Source organism: Narcine bancroftii, chromosome 1, assembly GCF_036971445.1.
Source record: "Narcine bancroftii isolate sNarBan1 chromosome 1, sNarBan1.hap1, whole genome shotgun sequence".
NCBI classification, from domain to species: domain Eukaryota; kingdom Metazoa; phylum Chordata; class Chondrichthyes; order Torpediniformes; family Narcinidae; genus Narcine; species Narcine bancroftii.
In genome coordinates, this window is record NC_091469.1 from 131755776 (window position 1) to 131773710 (window position 17935).

The 17935-nt window shown below is 39.5% G+C and overlaps 1 protein-coding gene across 16 annotated transcripts in view; it reads left to right on the top strand.

Moving 5' to 3' along the window:
- acsl1a (acyl-CoA synthetase long chain family member 1a) overlaps positions 1–17935 on the top strand; it is a 241795-nt gene that overhangs the window by 218516 nt on the left and 5344 nt on the right. For all 16 annotated transcript variants that reach the window (XM_069939945.1, XM_069939833.1, XM_069939872.1 and 13 more), the window contains 2 exons: positions 2033–2176; positions 11237–11338. In XM_069939945.1, coding sequence (XP_069796046.1) covers positions 2033–2176; positions 11237–11338 — 246 coding nt within the window. The remainder of the gene's footprint in view (positions 1–2032; positions 2177–11236; positions 11339–17935) is intronic.

Consider the following 17935-nt stretch of genomic DNA (forward strand, 5'->3'; position numbering starts at 1 on the left):
GGAGGCAGCTACTGCTGCTGTGTCCATGATAACTAGATCCAAGCTTCGGCTGAATCTTGCAGTTGGGGTCACCAATTGTAGCAGCTACTTCAGTGGAGCTACTAAAGCAATGCACACACACAAACCAAATTAGTCAATACAAGACTGATTTATTCAGACTTTACAAGCTTCTTTTATATATTGCATGTTCCGGGCTCAATGGGATAAGGTGGGACGTCACTATGGGTTTGCTTACACTCCACAGGACCGGTAGGTTTAAATGAAGCCTTGTTAATGTCCCAAACGTTCTGGCAGGAGACTCAGCAAATGAATGTGCCATTCCTCGGCAGGCAGTACCCCTCGCGTATGGTCCATTATGGTTCCGCTCGCCTGCAGAACCACGCCAACGATGGTTTGCGATTCCACACTTTGCACCCGCTTGGCCGTTACATAGTGGTGTTCTTCCAGCCTCTTGAGACCTGTGTTAATATTCTTCCCTAAACTGATCATATAAACTCTGTTGGATTCCTGTGTGTTGAAAAGTGATCCTCTGAGCAGTCCATGATGCTATCTTTTTTTTAAATTTCATATAACTATATTATTTTTATATATTTAATTTTGGGGGGGGGGGGGGTGAGGGATCTGGGAAAGGAGGGAAGGGGAGAGATTATAACCATCATGTAATGAATAAAGTTTTCTTAAATTTAAACATTTACTGTTTTGTTTAGTTGTTTATTAATTACATGTATGGAAAATTTTTGAATAAAATATTAAAGAAGTGTTTTGTGGTGTTTCAAAGTTATTCCCCTACCTGATGAAATGTTGTTCTGTCGCTATTCGTCCCTATGATATTGACATTCTTCTCTTTATATTTAGGGTGCATGATAATGTTATCAACTGACTAAAAGAAATTGGATCAAAACATCAGGATGAACAGTTCTGATGTAACAAGCCCAGAGGACCCCAAAACCCAGCAGCAATAGATATTCACCAAGACAAATGGTTACTTAAACAAAAGTTGCTTTTAATTATCTTTAAACATGAAAATTGAATCAAATTTTAACTTATCACTATTGACTTACTTAACCTAACTTAACCCCCTTCTAATTCTAAGCGTGTATGTAATGTGTGTGTAAGTTCAGAAAAGTTCTTTGTTTCACAGTCCAATCTTCACATTCCTCCAAGGTCACTGGTTGCAGGCAATTCTTATACTGTGCACAGAATTTAACATTTATTAAGTTCACCAGGCTTTGGTGCTTGAAAGGTAAATGGTTACCACTCAGGAAGGTTCTTGTCAGTTTTCAGAGAGAGATTTATTGTTCCTTTTTAATCAAATTGTCTTGCTGATGAAACTTGTCCCTCTAGGGTTCTCCAGATGATAACCTCTTTCTTTCAGAACACCACAAAGTTCTTTTTTGTTTCACTTATTCCAAGTTAAACATTAGACAACCAGTCCTCTCCTCTTGCATGAACCACAAGGGCTTTGACCAGGCCATCTTCCAAATGGGCTTTCCACAAGCTTGCCAGCTTGTCCTGTTCCAGTCCCAGCTGCTTCTGCTGGCTGGAACATTGTACGAGTGATCTCTGTGTGTGTCTCTCTCACTCTCTCTGCTTGCAAAACCACATGACCCTCTTAGAACAAGAAGTTCTCTTCCAGACAATCTGCTGTTCCAACATGATCTTTCATTGGTTGCCTTTTGCAAACAATATTCCATTAGTGAAGTATCTTGAGCACTTTTCAAAGCTCTTGCAAAAGCTGTGGAGCCGATATGTCTAGCATGGGGCAGAGCTCCAGTATTTTAAATAAGATCTGTTTTAAAGTGTTTGTATGTGACCTACTCTAGCAAACCTTTCCTAATTTATCTCCCAAAAACATATCTATATACTCTGTCACAATGAGTAAGAGTCACTGACATGAAACGCTAACTTCTTTCATTATTTCTGTTTTTGTTTCAGGTTCTAGCATATGCAAGTTTTAGTTATCTTCCAAATCTATAACTCTGGATCCCTGAAACAAACACAAAACTGAATTTTCTTACTCTTTCTTAAACAGAATGGCACTCTGAAGATAATTGATCGAAAGAAGCACATCTTCAAACTGGCACAGGGCGAGTACATTGCACCTGAAAAAATTGAAAGCATCTATGTTCGATGTGAGCCGATTGCCCAGGTGTTTGTTCATGGTGATAGTATGCAGGTAATTATAATCTCTGAATTTGTGAATAGATGTTCTTTTAATTCTGCATTGCCACTGAGCAGTGTTACAGCTTGCAGATAAAACATTAGGCAGAAACTTAACTGCTTATCCACATTCTTTCATTTTGGGCTTTTACCCAGGATTTAATTCTCTTGTGGCTGCCTTCTGAACAGGTCCTTTAATGGCTTTATTTCACAATAAAACTAATTAAAATATGTTCAGGGCTGGTTAGAACTGGAAAGTAACAACTAAAGTAGACTTGCATTTGCTTCTTGGCCTTTTCATCAGGTTCAAGACTGACTTGTTTCTTCTCTCAATTTATCGGTTCTGAGGTTTTGTTGAGATTTGCAGATGTGTCCAGGTTGGGCAGGAGATGTTTGATAATGTGGGAAGGATTTGCAGTCTTTCATCACTTAACCTAGATTTCTTTGTGCTTTCAAAAACTGAACTTGAGGTTCTCAGCACTATTTGAAATGCTGCTCCTTGGATATCCAAAAATTAATGGTAATATCGTCATGTTTTGAGAACACCCATAAATGGTTTCCTTTTCTCACTCTTACCATTTAGGAGCTTGAAGTAAATTGTCTGTTTCTGGGGTTATTGGAGATTTGAATGTTGGAGCTAGGTGGTCATAGTGCTTGAGATTTTGTCCTGGAAAGAAGGACTGCTTTTGGTTTCACTATCATACTAGTGGACCTAGAACCATAGAACTCTATAGCACAGAAACAGGCCTCTTTGGCCCCTCTAATCTATGCCGAACCATTTTTTTTTTCCCTAGTCCTACTGACCTGCACCCAGTCCAGAGCCCTTCAGACCTCTTCTATCAATGTACCTGACCAAATTCTTCTTAAATGTTAAAATTGAGCCCGCCTTTAACACAGTTAGAATTAACATAGAGCTTATCACATTTCTGAATGGTGAGAATTGCACCATAGCTGCTTGAAGTTCATCTAATGATTTTGTTAGTTATTCTTGACTCAAAAACCAGAATGAATCACACAAACCTATTTCTGACAAAAAGAGTCAGGATTTTCTTCTTAGAACCAGAGACCATTACAGCACAGAAGCAAGCCCTTTGGCCCTTCTAGTCCATACCAGACTATTATTCTCTCTTATCCCACTGACCTCCCCCTGACCATATAGCTCCATACCTCTCTCATCCATGAACCTTCCAAATTCTTCTTAAATGTTAAAATTGAGCCCGCATCCACCACCTCAGCTCATAGCTCGTCCACTCTCTCCCTCACATTCTCCCTAAACTAGGGAGGGTAGGAACAGGAAGTTGTGGCAGATGAATACTGAAGAGTTGGGGCATGGGCAGGGGTTCAGATATTTGGATCATTGGGATCTCTTCTGGGGAACATCTGACCTGAACAAAAAAAGATGGGCTACACCTGAACTGGAGGGTTGGGGGGGGGGGGGCGGGGGGGGAGGTGTCAATATCGTGGCAGACAGGTTTGATAGAGCTGTTAGGGATGTTTTAAGCTAGTTTAGCAAGAGGGTGAGAATCAGAATTTGACAGTGGAGATGAAGGTAGAAGGACAAAAGTATGTGCTCTGAATTGATGAGAAAGGACAAGCAGGAGGCAAAACATAAAGGTAGCCAGTTTCAATGTGTCTATTTCAATGCCACATTGACCACCGCCAGTGGGCTGATATCGCCTCAAACCGTGCATCTTGGCGCCTCACAGTTTGGCGGGCAGCAACCTCCTTTGAAGAAGACCGCAGAAGGCAAAGGAGGAAAAACCCAACACCCAACCCCAACCAACCTATTTTCCCCTGCAACCGCTGCAACCGTGTCTGCCTGTCCCGCATCGGATTTGTCAGCCACAAACGAGCCTGCAGCTGACGTGGACATTTACCCCCTCCATAAATCTTCGTCCGCGAAGCCAAGCCAAAGGAAGATTTCAATGCTAGGAATATTAGGAATAAAAAGGGTGAGCATGGATCAGTGCATGGAACTACAATGTTGTGTCCATTATTGAAACTTGGCTGGAGGAAAGACAAGATTGGCTGATGCAGGTATCTGGGTTTAGTTGTTTTAAAAAAGAATAGGATAGGAGGTAGAAAAGGGGTGTGGTGGGAAGTAGCATTACTGGTCAGGAATGGTATCATGGCTATTGGCTTCTGCAGGAGGCTGCAGAAGGTGTCAAATGAGTTGGTGGGGTGAAAGTCAGAAATAGGAAGGTAGTTGTCACTGTGCTGGGAGTATTTATAGGCCCTAAATAGCCCTCAGGACATCAAGGAGCAGATAAGCAGGCAGATTTTGGAATGGTGCAGGAAATACAGGGTTGTAGTTATGGGTGATTTCAACTTCCTTAATGTTCAATGGCACCTACTGGCTGCAAGTGGGATAGATAGGGCTGAATTTGTCAGGTGTATACAAGAAAGACTGGCTGACTAGTGGAGAGACCACACTGGATCTGTTTCTGGTTAGTGAACCTGGTCAGGTGGTGGAATCTCGGTGAGGGAGCATTTTGGTGAGAGTGACCACAACTCCCTTAGCTTCAACATAGCTATGGGAAAGGATAAAAACAGACAAAATGGGAAAGTGCTTAATTGGGGAAGGGTAAATTATGAAAGGATGAGGCAGGAACGAGCAAGAATAAATTGGAAACAGATGTTTAATGTGAAAACACAGAAGTAATGTGGAGGAAGTTTAGGGACCGAGAAAATGAAAAGATGGTAGGAAAAGGGAACCGTGGCTGATGAAACAGGTCAGGCAACTAGTCAAGAGGAAGAAGGAAGCATACATTAGATATAGGAAGTGGGAAACAGGAGGAGCTAATAAGAAGTATATCATAGCTTAAGAAAGGACTTAGGAGAGCTCGATGGGGACATGAGAAGGCCTTGAATTAAGGAGAACCCCAAGGCATTCTATGTGTATGTGAAGAAGAGAAGGATGATGGGAATTAAGGTGGGGATGCTAAAGGATAAGGGAGGCAACATGTGCCTGGAGACTGAGGAGGTTGGGGAGGTCCTAAATGAATACTTCACATCAGTATTCAGAAGAGACAAAGACCTTGATCTCAGTGAGGTCGAGATTGAATGGGCCTGTGTGCTGGACATTGTGGAGATTAAGGAAGAGGAAGTGTTGAATCTTCTTAAAAACATCGAGATTGATAAGCTTCCGGGACTGGACGTGATATACCCCAGGTTGCTGTGGGAAGTGAGGCAAGAGACAGTTGGAGCAGTAGCTATGATCTTTGAGTCCTTTTTGACCACGGGGGAGGTGTTTGAGGATTGGAGAATGGTAAATGTAGTCCCCTTGCTTAAAAAAAAGGTAATGGGGAGAATCCTGGGAATTATAGACCGGTGATCTTGCGTCAGTGGTGTGCAAACTAATAGAGAGGATTCTTAAGGATAGGATCTATGAGCATTTGGAGAAGAACAGCCAACTTGGACAGTCAGCATTTCTTTGTGAAGGGAAGGCCATACCCCACGAGTCTAAGTGAGTTTTTTGAAGAGATAATGTTCTGGGCCCAGAGGACCCCAAAACCCAGCAGCAATAGAAATTCACCAAGACAAATGGTTACTTAAACAAAAGTTAGTTTTAATTTTCTTTAAACATAAAAACAGGATAAAACTTATTGCTATACAAGTTCAAAAAGTTGAAAATTTACAAGAATATCATGAAGTGGATCAATGTAAAGATGTGGTTAATAAGTTGGAAGATTCCATTATGGGTTGGAGTGTTTGGGGGGGGGGGAGAATTTTACAAAAAATTGACACTAGAGAATCATAGTTGAAGAAATAATGTGATGATCGTTGGATTGCCGGAAAGTTTGAAGGTCTAATGCAGTGCAATTTTTTTTTTTAATGGATTCCGGAGAGCTTGGAGCCTGAAAAAATTTCCAAATGGACTTGAATTGGATAGAGCACGTAGAGTGCTTAGGAAGAAACTTGTATAGTTCAATTGCTGCGCTCAGTTTTGATCAGATGAATTTGTTATCAAGATGTGGAGACTTTGAGAGTAGCCGACTGAAAGCTCATCATTTTCAGGGGTCTTGGTGTGAATGTGGTGAAAAGAAGAAAATTTAATCCTTCAAAGTCTGTACTTGGGAAGAAGGGTTGTAATTTCTTTTTTTGCCATCCTGCCATACTAATTTTTTTTTCCTGGGGAATAATCAGGCAAAATTCTTCGACAATGAGATGGAAGCTGAACTCACTGTCATCTCCTCTCAACACAGCCTTCCTCTTCCCACCCTCCCTTCTCATCTTGACCACTTATTCCAGAGACCTGAGAGCCATGGCTTGTCCCTGACAGTTAGTCCTCCAACATCACAAACATTTCTACAACTGATTCCACCTGCATTGAATTCGCCCATCGTTATTGAATGAAGATCTACCGGGACCAATGCCTGAAGAGGGCACACAAAATCAGTGAACCGGTGCGGACTCGAAAGGCCAACATGGCCTGTTTCCGCTCCATAAATGGTTATATGGTTATTAACTTAACCCCCCGTCTAATTCTTAGCGCACATGTATTTAATGTATGTGTTAAGTTCAGAAAAGTTCTTTTGACTCACTGTCCAATCTCACTTCTCCTCCAAGTTCACTGGTTGCAGGCAATTCTTATACTGTGCACAGAATGTAACATTTATGAACTTCACCAAGCTTTGGTATTTGAAAGGTAAATGGTTACCATTCAAGCAGGTTCTTGTCGGTTTTCAGAGAAAGATTTGTTGCTCATTGGACAGCCCCCAACTGATCCCTTCCAATCAGCCACTTCAGTGTCTTGCTGAAGAAACTTGCCGATGATAGCCTCTTTCTTTCAGGTCACCACAAAGTTCATTTATGTTTCCCTTATTTCAAGTGAAACATTATACAGCCAGTCCTCTCCTCTTGTATGCACCACAAGGGCTTTGACCAGGCTGAATTAAGAACTCACAACCATCTTCAAAATGGGGTTTTTACACAAGCTTGCCAGCTTGTCATGTTCCAGTCCCAGCTGCTACTGAACTGTAGAACTGAATTCTCTCTCTCTCTCTCTCTCTCTCTCTGTGAGAAAACCATATGACCCTCTTAGAACAGCACTCTGCAGACAGCAGCACTGGACCCAATCTTCTGAGTTCATTCATCTGTTGCTTTCCAAAACAATAATCCACTCTTTCACAGCATGTCCAATTAATACCTACTTGTGAACTCCTTATAGGCATTCTTCAAAGTTTGTGCAAAGGCACTCGGAGGCTGAACTGTCTGGCTTGAGCAAAGCTCTGGCATTTTAAATGAGATATGTTTTGAAGAGTTTGTATGTGACCTAAACTAAAAAAAAACCTGCCACATATCTATATACAATATAAAATATAACATAATCTGTCACAGTAACTAAAGAAATTGATGGGGTAGGGCAGTAGATGTGGTCTACATAGAATTTAGCAAGGCATTTGACAAGATCTCCCACAAGAAACTTATCCAGAAAGTTACGAGGCATGGGATCAGTGGAACTTGGCTGTACGGATAAAAAAAATTGGCTTGTAGAGAGTAGTAGTTGAAGGAAACTTTCTGCCTGGAGGTCGATGACTAGTGGAGTGCCCAAGTAATCTTCTAGAACCCCTGCTCTATGTGATTTTTATAAATTGCCTGGATGAAGAGGCGGAAGGATAGATCAGTAAGTTTGCAAATTACTGGAAGGTTGGAGGAGTTGTGGATAGAACTGAGGGTTGTCGAAGGTTACAAGATGAAAAATTGGGCAGAAACGTAGCAGATAGATTTCAAGCCAGATAAATGTAAGGTGATGGATTTTGGAAGGACAAACCAGAAGGCTGAGAACAGGGTTAATAATACTTAAGAGTGTGGATGAACAGATGGACCTTGTTGTCCAAATCCATACATCCCTCAAGGTTGCTGCACGGGTTGATAGGATAGTTAAGAAGGCCTATGGGATGCTGGGATTTATTAATAGAGGGATTTAATTCAGGAGTAGAAAGGTTATGTTACAACTCTACAAATCTTTGTTAAGACCACTCTTGAGTATTGTGTTCAGTTCTGGTCACCTCATTATAGGAAAGATGTGGAAGCTATGGAGAGGATACCAAGATGTTGCCTGGATTGAGAAACAAGTCGTATCACAGCTGGGACTTTCCACTTTGGAGTGTAGAAGGATGAGAGGAGGCTTCATAGAGGTCTACAAGATTATGAGAGGCATAGATAGAGTGGACAGCCAGCTCCTGTTTCCCAGGGCAGGATCAGCAAACACCAGAGGATATGGGTACAAAGTTAAGGGAGGGACGTTTAGGGGAGATATCAGGGGTAAGTTTATTTTTAAATACACAGAGTTGTGGGTGCCTGGAATGCCTTGCCAGGGACGGTGATAGAGGCTGAAACTTTGGCGGTATTTAAGAGACTCATAGACAGACACATGGATGAAAGAAAATAGAGGGTTATGGGGTAGGGAGGGTTTAGAGTTTTTTTTGGAAGGAAGGGGGGCTGTGGAGCTGTACTGTACTGTATTATTCTATGTTAAACTTTTCCCCTTTCACTCTTTACACATTTCCTCTTGTTTGTTTCTCACGTACTCTCAGTGGAAAAAGTCTCTATTCATTTACTCTATCTATCCCCTCATAATTTTAAATACCTCCATCAAATCTCCCCTCATTCTTGTACACTCCAGGGAATAAAGTCCTAACCTTACCCTGTATCTCAGTTCCTGAAGTCTGGAAAATATCCTAGTAAATCTTCTCTGCACTATTTCTATCTTATTGATCTCTTTCCTGTACACAATAGTCTAAATTTGGCCTCACCAATGTTTTACAACTTTACCATAACATCCCAGTTCCTATACTTAATACTTTGATTTATGAAGGCTAATATGCCAAAAGCTCTCTTTATAACCCTATCCACCTATGATGCCACTTTCAGGGAATTCTGTATCTGTATTCCCAGGTCCCTCTGTTCTACCGCACTCATCAGTGCCTTACCATTCACCATGTACGTCCTTTCTTGGTTTGTCCTTCAAAAATGCATCACCTCACACTTACCTGCATTAAATTCCATCTGCCTTTTTCATCCCATTTTTCACCTGGTCGAAATACCTCTGCAAGCTTTGAAAACCTTCTCTGTCCATAACGCCTCCAATCTTAGTGTCATCTGCAAACTTGTTTAACCAATTTACCTGGACTTAAAAATTGTAGCAATGAGGAAATATTGGTTCAGGTTGTTTTCTTTGGAGCAGAGGACGCTGAATAGAGATGACGTGCATAAAATGACAAGCCTATTTGTAGTAAATAGAATCATAGAGTCATACAGTGTTGAACAGGCCCTTTAGCACAATTTGTCCATGTTGGACCAAGTTGGCATTCTGGGGTAGTCCCACATGCATGTATTTGGTCCATGTCCTTCTAAGCCCTTCATGTTCATTAATCTGTCCAAAGGTCAAAGTTGTGTCTGCTTTCTCCGGCAGCTCATTCCAGAGATGGATCACCCTCTGAATGAAAAGGTTGCCTCCCTGGTCTCTCTTAAAACTCTCCCATCTCACCTTGAACCCATGTTCTTGGGTTCGTGGTTTACCTACTCTGGTGGGGAAGGGTGAGTGGGTGAGAGAGCATTCACTTTCGCTGTTAGGATAATCCGCTATGCCTAAACAAAGGAATGAAAATGATTGGGCTAGAAAGGTTGGTTCATGTTCATTGGTCAACAATGTGTGGCGAACAGAAAAACTTCAAATATTTTGTACCTCTTGCATCCATCTGACAAGGACCTAAAGTCCAGTTAATTTTAGTAACTTTCCCATCTATTTGGATTCAAATCCATCTATTAATAGGCCTTTGAACCCCTGGCAATTTACTTTTGAGCCAAAATATGGACTACCCCACTGAGAGCTAATCTCTGCAACAAATGTAGATAAACCAAGGTATTTGCCATTTTCTCAGTACTTGCCAATCAGAATCCAGCAATAGGGAAAATGTGCAAACTCCTTACAGATCAGAATCAAACATAGGCTCCCGGAGCTCTGAGGCACCAGCATTCCTGCTGTAGAGGTTTGTGCATTTCATCTAGTCTCATGTCTGATTTCCCCCACAGAAAGTCATCGTCATCAGAGAAGCCAACCAATTGGCTATGCTGGCTCTCTGCAAATTAGTTGAAATCACATGCTCACTCCCAAAACCCGACAAGTTTACTTTCTTTGAATGCATGTTAATTTTTCTTTTGAAATCCTTGATCTCTGCTTCCATCACTCTTGCAGTAGCAAGTTTCAGGTCATGGAGAAACACAGAAGAAAGTAAAGGGTAACCAACATTTCAGACCTGAGCCCATCATTCGGAAAAAGAAAAACAGACAGACATTCAAATAGAAAAGGTGTAGGGAGGAGAGAATGGGAAGGGGAGGAGCACAAGTTAACATGTAAGAGGTAATGGGTGGATACAGGTGGGAGGGTGCAGAGAAAAAAGCTGCAAAGTGATGGGAAGAGGGCAGAAGACTAAGGGTAGCTGTCTGATGGAAGGGAAAGGGATGGGAGCAGGAAGAAGGACGAGGGATATGGAAAGAGAGACACAGGGGAGGGGGGGGGGGTAACAGAAATTGGAGATGTATTGTTAGGTCAGTGCCACTTTCTTAAAAAAGTCTTCCTCACAATTCCATGCATCTCTCGTCCAAAGCCTTCTTTTTGTCCACTAATCTTTTAACCATCAGGGTATTTAACTATCAGGATTTCCTTGCCTATTTTATCTGAAGTAGTTAAAATCTTGAAAGCCTCTGTTCAACTTTTAAACTCCTTTGTCCCTAAGAAAAATATCCCTAGTTTTCCCTAATTTCTTAAATGACATTCTAGTTCTTTGGAAAAGAAAATAATCATTCTGCATTGGATGCAGTAGAAAGTTAAAGAAGGATTTTATTGATCTCTTTAATGTATGTTTCTATGTGTATTTTGGGGGAGACCATACGAGAAAGTGGGAGATTTTTGATTACATAGTCACTAGAAAATATTGGGACAATTTTTCCCAACATTGTTTGAAAGATGCTTTGTCAGAAATCCTTTAAAATCCAGCAGTGATCAAAAGTGTTCTGTGGTATCTAGTGTCACTATAATGTAAACTTGGTCATGGAATTTCTTGTATTGCAGGCCTTCTTGGTGGGAATTGTGATGCCTGATCCCGAAATTTTACCTGGCTGGGCACTAAAGAGACATATTAAAGGTTCATTTGAAGAATTATGCAAAAATGAGGCAAGTCTTGTGAACTAAAAATCCAATTGTCCCATTTGAGTTAATTGAACTGCAAAAATTTACACACAAATGTCATTCCAATTAATATGAAATAATAGCAGGGATTTGAAAATGCACAGTACATGTTACAAATATTTGTGAACAGTAAATTTGTAACATATACTGTTCACTATTCAGAAAATAAGGGTGTAGGGATCAATGAAAGAGGGTTATAACATCTGCACTGCTGCTGGTATGGACCCAGGAGAAAGAGGAGCAGGAGGAGTCACGTGATGGAGTAGTGGCTGGTAGAAGAATACCAGCCCTCTCCAGAAAAAAAGGAAAAAAGTGAGGAAAAAAAACAAAGCCCCAAACACACAAATCACAACAAATAAAAAATAAAGGTGTGGTGAAAATGGCATGGAAGAAAGAAAAGCCAAACCAGCCCAGAAGAAGAGGACCAACATCAAGACACCACAAAAAAAATACCCAACAAACTGAGACAACAAGAAAGTCAGAAGAGACACAGATACAAGGAAGAGAAGTAGAAGACACAAACCCAAGAGCAGACACAGAAGAAGGAGAACATCAAGCTCTGCACAGAGAAATAGAAGGTAAAATGAATGGACAATACATAGATAAAAAATTTTCAAGAACATATGAAAGCATTAAGAGAATGGCTGACACTAGAATTTAGTGAAATAAAAAGAAAAATGAAAAGTACAGAAGAAAAAGTGAGTCGAATAGAGCTGGTCATAACAGAAATAGGGAAAAGATTAGAAAATGTGGAAGAATGAGAAACAGCTGTAGAAATGGAAGTGAACGACAAAAAGAAAATTGGAAGAAAGTGATAAAAAAGTTAAAGAAACACTGGAGTTGTTAGCTCAGAAGATGGATATAATGGAAAACTATAGTAGGAGAAACAATATAAAGATAGTGGGCCTTAAGGAAGATGAAGAATGCAAAGATATGAAAGAATTTATAAAAGAATGGATCCCCAAGGTCCTGGGAATGCCAGAAATGCAGGAAGGAATGGAAATAGAAAGGGCACACAGAACATTAGCCCCGAAACCACAGTCACGACAAAAACCAAGATCCATTTTAGTAAAATTCCTGAGATATGCGACAAGAAAATATATTGGAGAAGACAATGAAAAAAATGAGAGAAGACAAAAAATTACTGGAATACAAAGGTCAAAAAAATTTTTTCTACCCAGACATAAGTTTTGAGCTCCTGAAGAAGAGGAAGAAGTTTAACGCAGCAAAATCGATCCTATGGAAGAAAGGCTATAAATTTATGTTAAGATATCCAGTGGTGCTTAAAATAGTTATCCCGGGGCAGCAAAGCAGACTGTTCTCGGATCTGGAGAAAGCACGAGAATTTGCAGAACGCCTGCCAGACAGAAAGATGAAGAGATGTAACAAGAACAAAGAATGACGACAAACTTCATATAAAGAAGAAAAAATAAAGTATAAGTAAGAACTAAGGAGGGAAAGAAAAGGGAAGAAAGGAAGTAAGGGGGGAAAGAAGAGGGTGAGCTTTGTTATATGTGAAGATAAAAGTCTTTTCTAGAAGGGGTTGGGTGGGAGAGAATAACAGTCACTGCAAAATCAGTTGACACTTGCGAGCGGGTTCCCAATCCAAATGGAAAGGGGAGATGTGGTTGCCCGGCAAGGGACAAGGGGCAACTCAGAGAGGGGGAGGGACATTTGGGGTTAAGGGAAATTTAGATGTGGGAACAGTGGAAATATTTTATGTTTTAGAAGTGTTGTCTTACAATGTGTTCAAAAAAAGAAACAGAAATGAATATGGGGGAAAGGTGGTGATGAGGAAGTGGAAATGAGAGGTAAACAAAGTATGAAATGGCCATGTTGAACTATATGACTATAAATATTAATGGAATACATAACCAAATCAAAAGGAAGAGGCTGTTAAATTTACTGAAGAAAGAAAAAATTGATATAGCATTCGTGCAGGAAACACATCTAACTGAAGTGGAACATAATAAATTAAGGAGAGACTGGGTAGGGCACGTAACGGCAGCATCATATAATTCAAAAGCCAGAGGGGTAGCTATATTAATCAATAAAAATGTACCAATCAAAATAGAGGAGGAACTAATAGATCCAGCAGGGAGGTATGTAATGATAAAGTGTCCGATATATTCAGAATTTTGGAATTTGCTCAATGTATATGCACCTAGTGAAGAGGATCAAAAATTTATGCAAGATATCTTTTTGAAGATTGCAAATACGCAGGGGAATATACTGATAGGAGGGGACTTTAATCTTAATTTGGACTCAAAGATGGATAAAACTGAAAAAAAGACTAGCAGAAAGTAACCAAATTTATAGTTAAATCGATGCAGGAAATGCAACTTTTGGATATATGGAGGAGACAACACCCAAAGGAGAAGGAATACTCATATTATTCAAGTAGACATAAAACATATTCAAGGATTGACCTGTTCCTGTTGTCAGCCCACATCCAAGGGAGAGTTAGAAAAATGGAATATAAAGCTAGATTGTTATCGGATCACTCACCCTGTTATTAGCAACAGAGCTAGAGGACATCCCACCGAGAACATATAGATGGAGATTAAACTCCATGCTACTTAAAAGACAGGATTTTAGAGAATTCATTGAGTGCCAAATTAAAATGTACTTTGAATCAGTGAAAGATAAATTTATACTATGGGATGCAATGAAAGCGTTCATCAGAGGGCAGATAATAAGTTATATAACTAAGATGAAGAAGGACTACAATCGGGAAATAGAACAGCTGGAAAGGGAAATAGCAAGTACAGAAAAAGAATTAGCAACAAGAGAAGATGCAACAAAAAGAAGAGAATTGGCAGACAAAAAAAAAATACGAACTACAAACATACAAGGTGGAGAAGAACATAATGAAGACAAAGCAGAAGTATTATGAGCTAGGAGGAAAAACGCACAAAATACTAGTTTGGAAGCTTAAAACAGAACAAACTAAAAGAACGGTATTGGCATCAAGGAAAAAGGACAAACAAATTACATATAACCCAATGGAGATCAATGAAAACTTCAAGGAATTCTACGAGCAATTATATCGAACTGAGAACGAAGGGAAAGAAGACAAAATAGATGAGTTTCTAGCTAAAATTGAACTACCGAAATGACAAGAAGAGGAGCAAAACAAATTGATAAAATCATTTGAAATAGAGGAAATACAGGATATATTAAAAAAAACTACCGAACAATAAAACGCTGGGAGAGGACGGACTCCCAATAGAATTCTATAAAATATTTAAAGACTTATTAATTCCTCCTCTCCTGGAAGTAATGAACCAGATTGAAGAAACACAAAACATGCCAGATTCATGCAAAAAAGCAATAATTACAGTAATACCAAAGACAGGGAAAGATCCACTAACACCAGCATCGGATAGACCAATATCTCTACTTAACTCAGATTATAAGATAATAGCTAAACTATTAGGAAACAGATTGGCTGACTGTGTACCAAAAATAGTAAAACTAGATCAAACTGGATTTATTAAGAAAAGACGAACAACAGACAATATCTGTAAGTTCATTAACTTAATCCATGCAGTTCAAGAAAACAAGACGCCAACAGGTGTGGTTGCCTTAGACGCAGAGAAAGCCTTTGAGAGAGTAGAATGGAATTATTTATTCAAAGCACTAAAGAGGTTCAACCTACCAGAGAAATATATTAATTGGATTAAAGCATTATATAAGGGACCATTGGCGAAGGTGACAGTAAATGGATATATATCAAACCAATTTAAATTAAGCAGGTCAACTAGGCAGGGATGTCCACTATCTCCCTCACTGTTCACGTTAGCCATAGAACCACTAGCAGAACTGATAAGAACAGAAAATAAAATGAGGGATAAAAATACAAGAGAAGGAATATAAAATCAGTCTATTTGCAGATGACGTCATAGTATACTTAACAGAACAAGAATTATCAATAAAAGAAGTACATAAGAAATTGAAGGAATATGGAGAAGTATCAGGGTACAAGATCAACACAAATAAAAGTGAAGCGATGCCAATGAATAATGCGGATTTCACAAAGTTTAAGAAAGAATCACCATTTAAATGGCAAACAAGCAATCTGATACCTAGGTATTCAACTAGATAATAATCTAGGCCATCTATACAAATTAAATTATCAGCCATTAATGAAGAAATTACAGGATGACTTAGAACATTGGAAAGATTTACCACTAACACTGATAGGAAGGTGAAATTGCATAAAAATGAATATCTTCCCAAGGATACAATACCTATTTCAATCGTTACCAATTCACTTAACAGAGAAATTCTTCAATGAGTTAAAGAAAATAATAAGGAAATTCTTATGGAAAGGGGGGAAACCGAAGATAGTGCTACATAAATTAACAGAATGGTACAAACAAGGGGACTTACAGCTACCAAACTTTAAGAATTATTATAGGGCAGCACCATTAAGATACGTATCAGATTTTTATCAAACAAGGGAAAAACCAGATTGGAGCAGATTAGAGCTAGAAAAAATGAAAAGATACCTGAACATATACTATATAAGTGGGATGAAAAGCTGGTGCAACATAGGAATCCACCAGTACTGCACCATCTGCTCAACATTTGAAAAAAGATTCTCATAGAAAGGAAAAAAACTAATTACCAACTACCAAAATTAATATTGACGCAAAATCAACTAATCCCTTTCACAATAGATAACCTTTCCTGTAGAGAATGGGAGAGAAAAGGGATCAAAAGAATAGAAAATTGTTTTTTGGGAAATAATTTATTTTCTTTTGAACAAATGAAGTACAAATATGGTATAACAATGTTCGCATACCACCAACTGAAAACCTGCTTGAAGGACAAATTGGGAAGCAGGCTGAGGTTACCAGAAGGAAGCAGTTTTAAATGTGTGATTACAGACACAATGATAATTAAAAGATTTATAACAAACATGTACATCAAACTGCAAGAGAAAGAGAACAATGAAATAAGCTGTAAACCCAAACAAAAGTGGGAACAAGATCTAAACATAAAGATAAAGAATGAAACATGGGAAAAGCTATGCTCCAGAACTATGAGAAATACAATAAACACGAGGTTACACATGATACAATATAATTGGTTACACAGACTATACACCACGCCCCAAAAGTTAAATTAATGGGACCCAACAGTATCAGATAGATGTTTTCGTTGTAAAAAGGAAACAGGAACAACAGTACATGCAATTTGGGCATGTGAGAAAGTGGAAAAGTTTTGGGAAGATCTAAATCAGGTATTAAACAAAATCACAAAAAATAACATACCAAAAAATCCAGAGATCTTTCTTCTAAGTAATATAAGAAGTAAAGAAATTGGCCTCTATTTGGATGAAGCACAAAAAAGATTTATTATGATATCCTTAGCTGTAGCAAAAAAATGTATAATGTCAACTTGGAAATTAGAAGATAGCCTGAGAATATAACAATGGTACATAGAAATGAATAAATGTATTCCATTGGAAAAAATAACATATAATTTAAGAAATAACATCACAGTGTTCGAACAAATTTGGGAACCGTACATGGAACACACCAGAGAAGTCCTACCGCGGACCTCCACCACCTAAAATGACAGAATGAGAAGAAGACGAAATGAACTGACCCAGTGTGTAAAAGTAGAGGACACGATTTTCTTGTTTATTTTCATTGTGTGATGACATTGTTTAATAGGTTTAATGTATTGTAAATGTTGAACGTTTAGTGGGCGGGGAGGGGGGTGGGAGGGAGGGGGGAAAAGAGAAGAAAATGACTGTGTATATTCAAGAGGGAAATGTTTATGTGCATATTGGTCAATATGGTTCATAGTGTGAAAAATTTAAAAAAAGAGAAAGAGGAGCAGAGGCACAGCGTTCTTGCCTTGGTCCTATTGCCCAGTCATGGTGCCATTAAAGGGGACGACTTGTTTATTTTTTTTTAACCATCTTGAAACCACAGAGATCTATGCCAAAGATGGCAGCACCCATGCTTGGCAACAGACTACGAGGGCTGTGGGTAGAAGTAAATCATGAAAATCTGTAGACACCATGACTGAAGTTAAAACTCAAAATGCCAGAGAAGCTCACCAGGTCAAACAGAGTCCTTTATGTAGCAAAGGGAAAGATACAGAACAGATGTTTCGTGCTTGAGCCCCTCATCAAGGTATGAGGAAATGCTGGCAGGCGCCCGAACGAAAGAGTAGAATGGGGAGGGGGTGACAAAGGCAGGAGATGATAGGTGGAGAAAGGAGGGAGGGAACAGCAGTGATGATGGGGAGGAGGGGAGAATTGGAAAGACAGGAAAGGCGGAGGGGAAAGAAAAGCCAGCAGGTTTAGTAGAAAGCAGTAAAGTCAATGTTAGTGCCATCAGGCTGGAGAGTGCCCAGATGGATAATAAGATGTTGTTCCTCCAATCTGCATGTAGTCTGGGAGGGATAGTACACAAGGCCATGAACAGACATGAGACTGTGGGAGTGTGACTGGGAATTGAAATGGTTGGCTACTGGGAGGTTGCTTTTGTTGAGGACGGAGAGGAGGTGCTCAGCAAAGTGATTTCCCAATCTGTGACCAGTCTCTCCAATGTAGAGAAT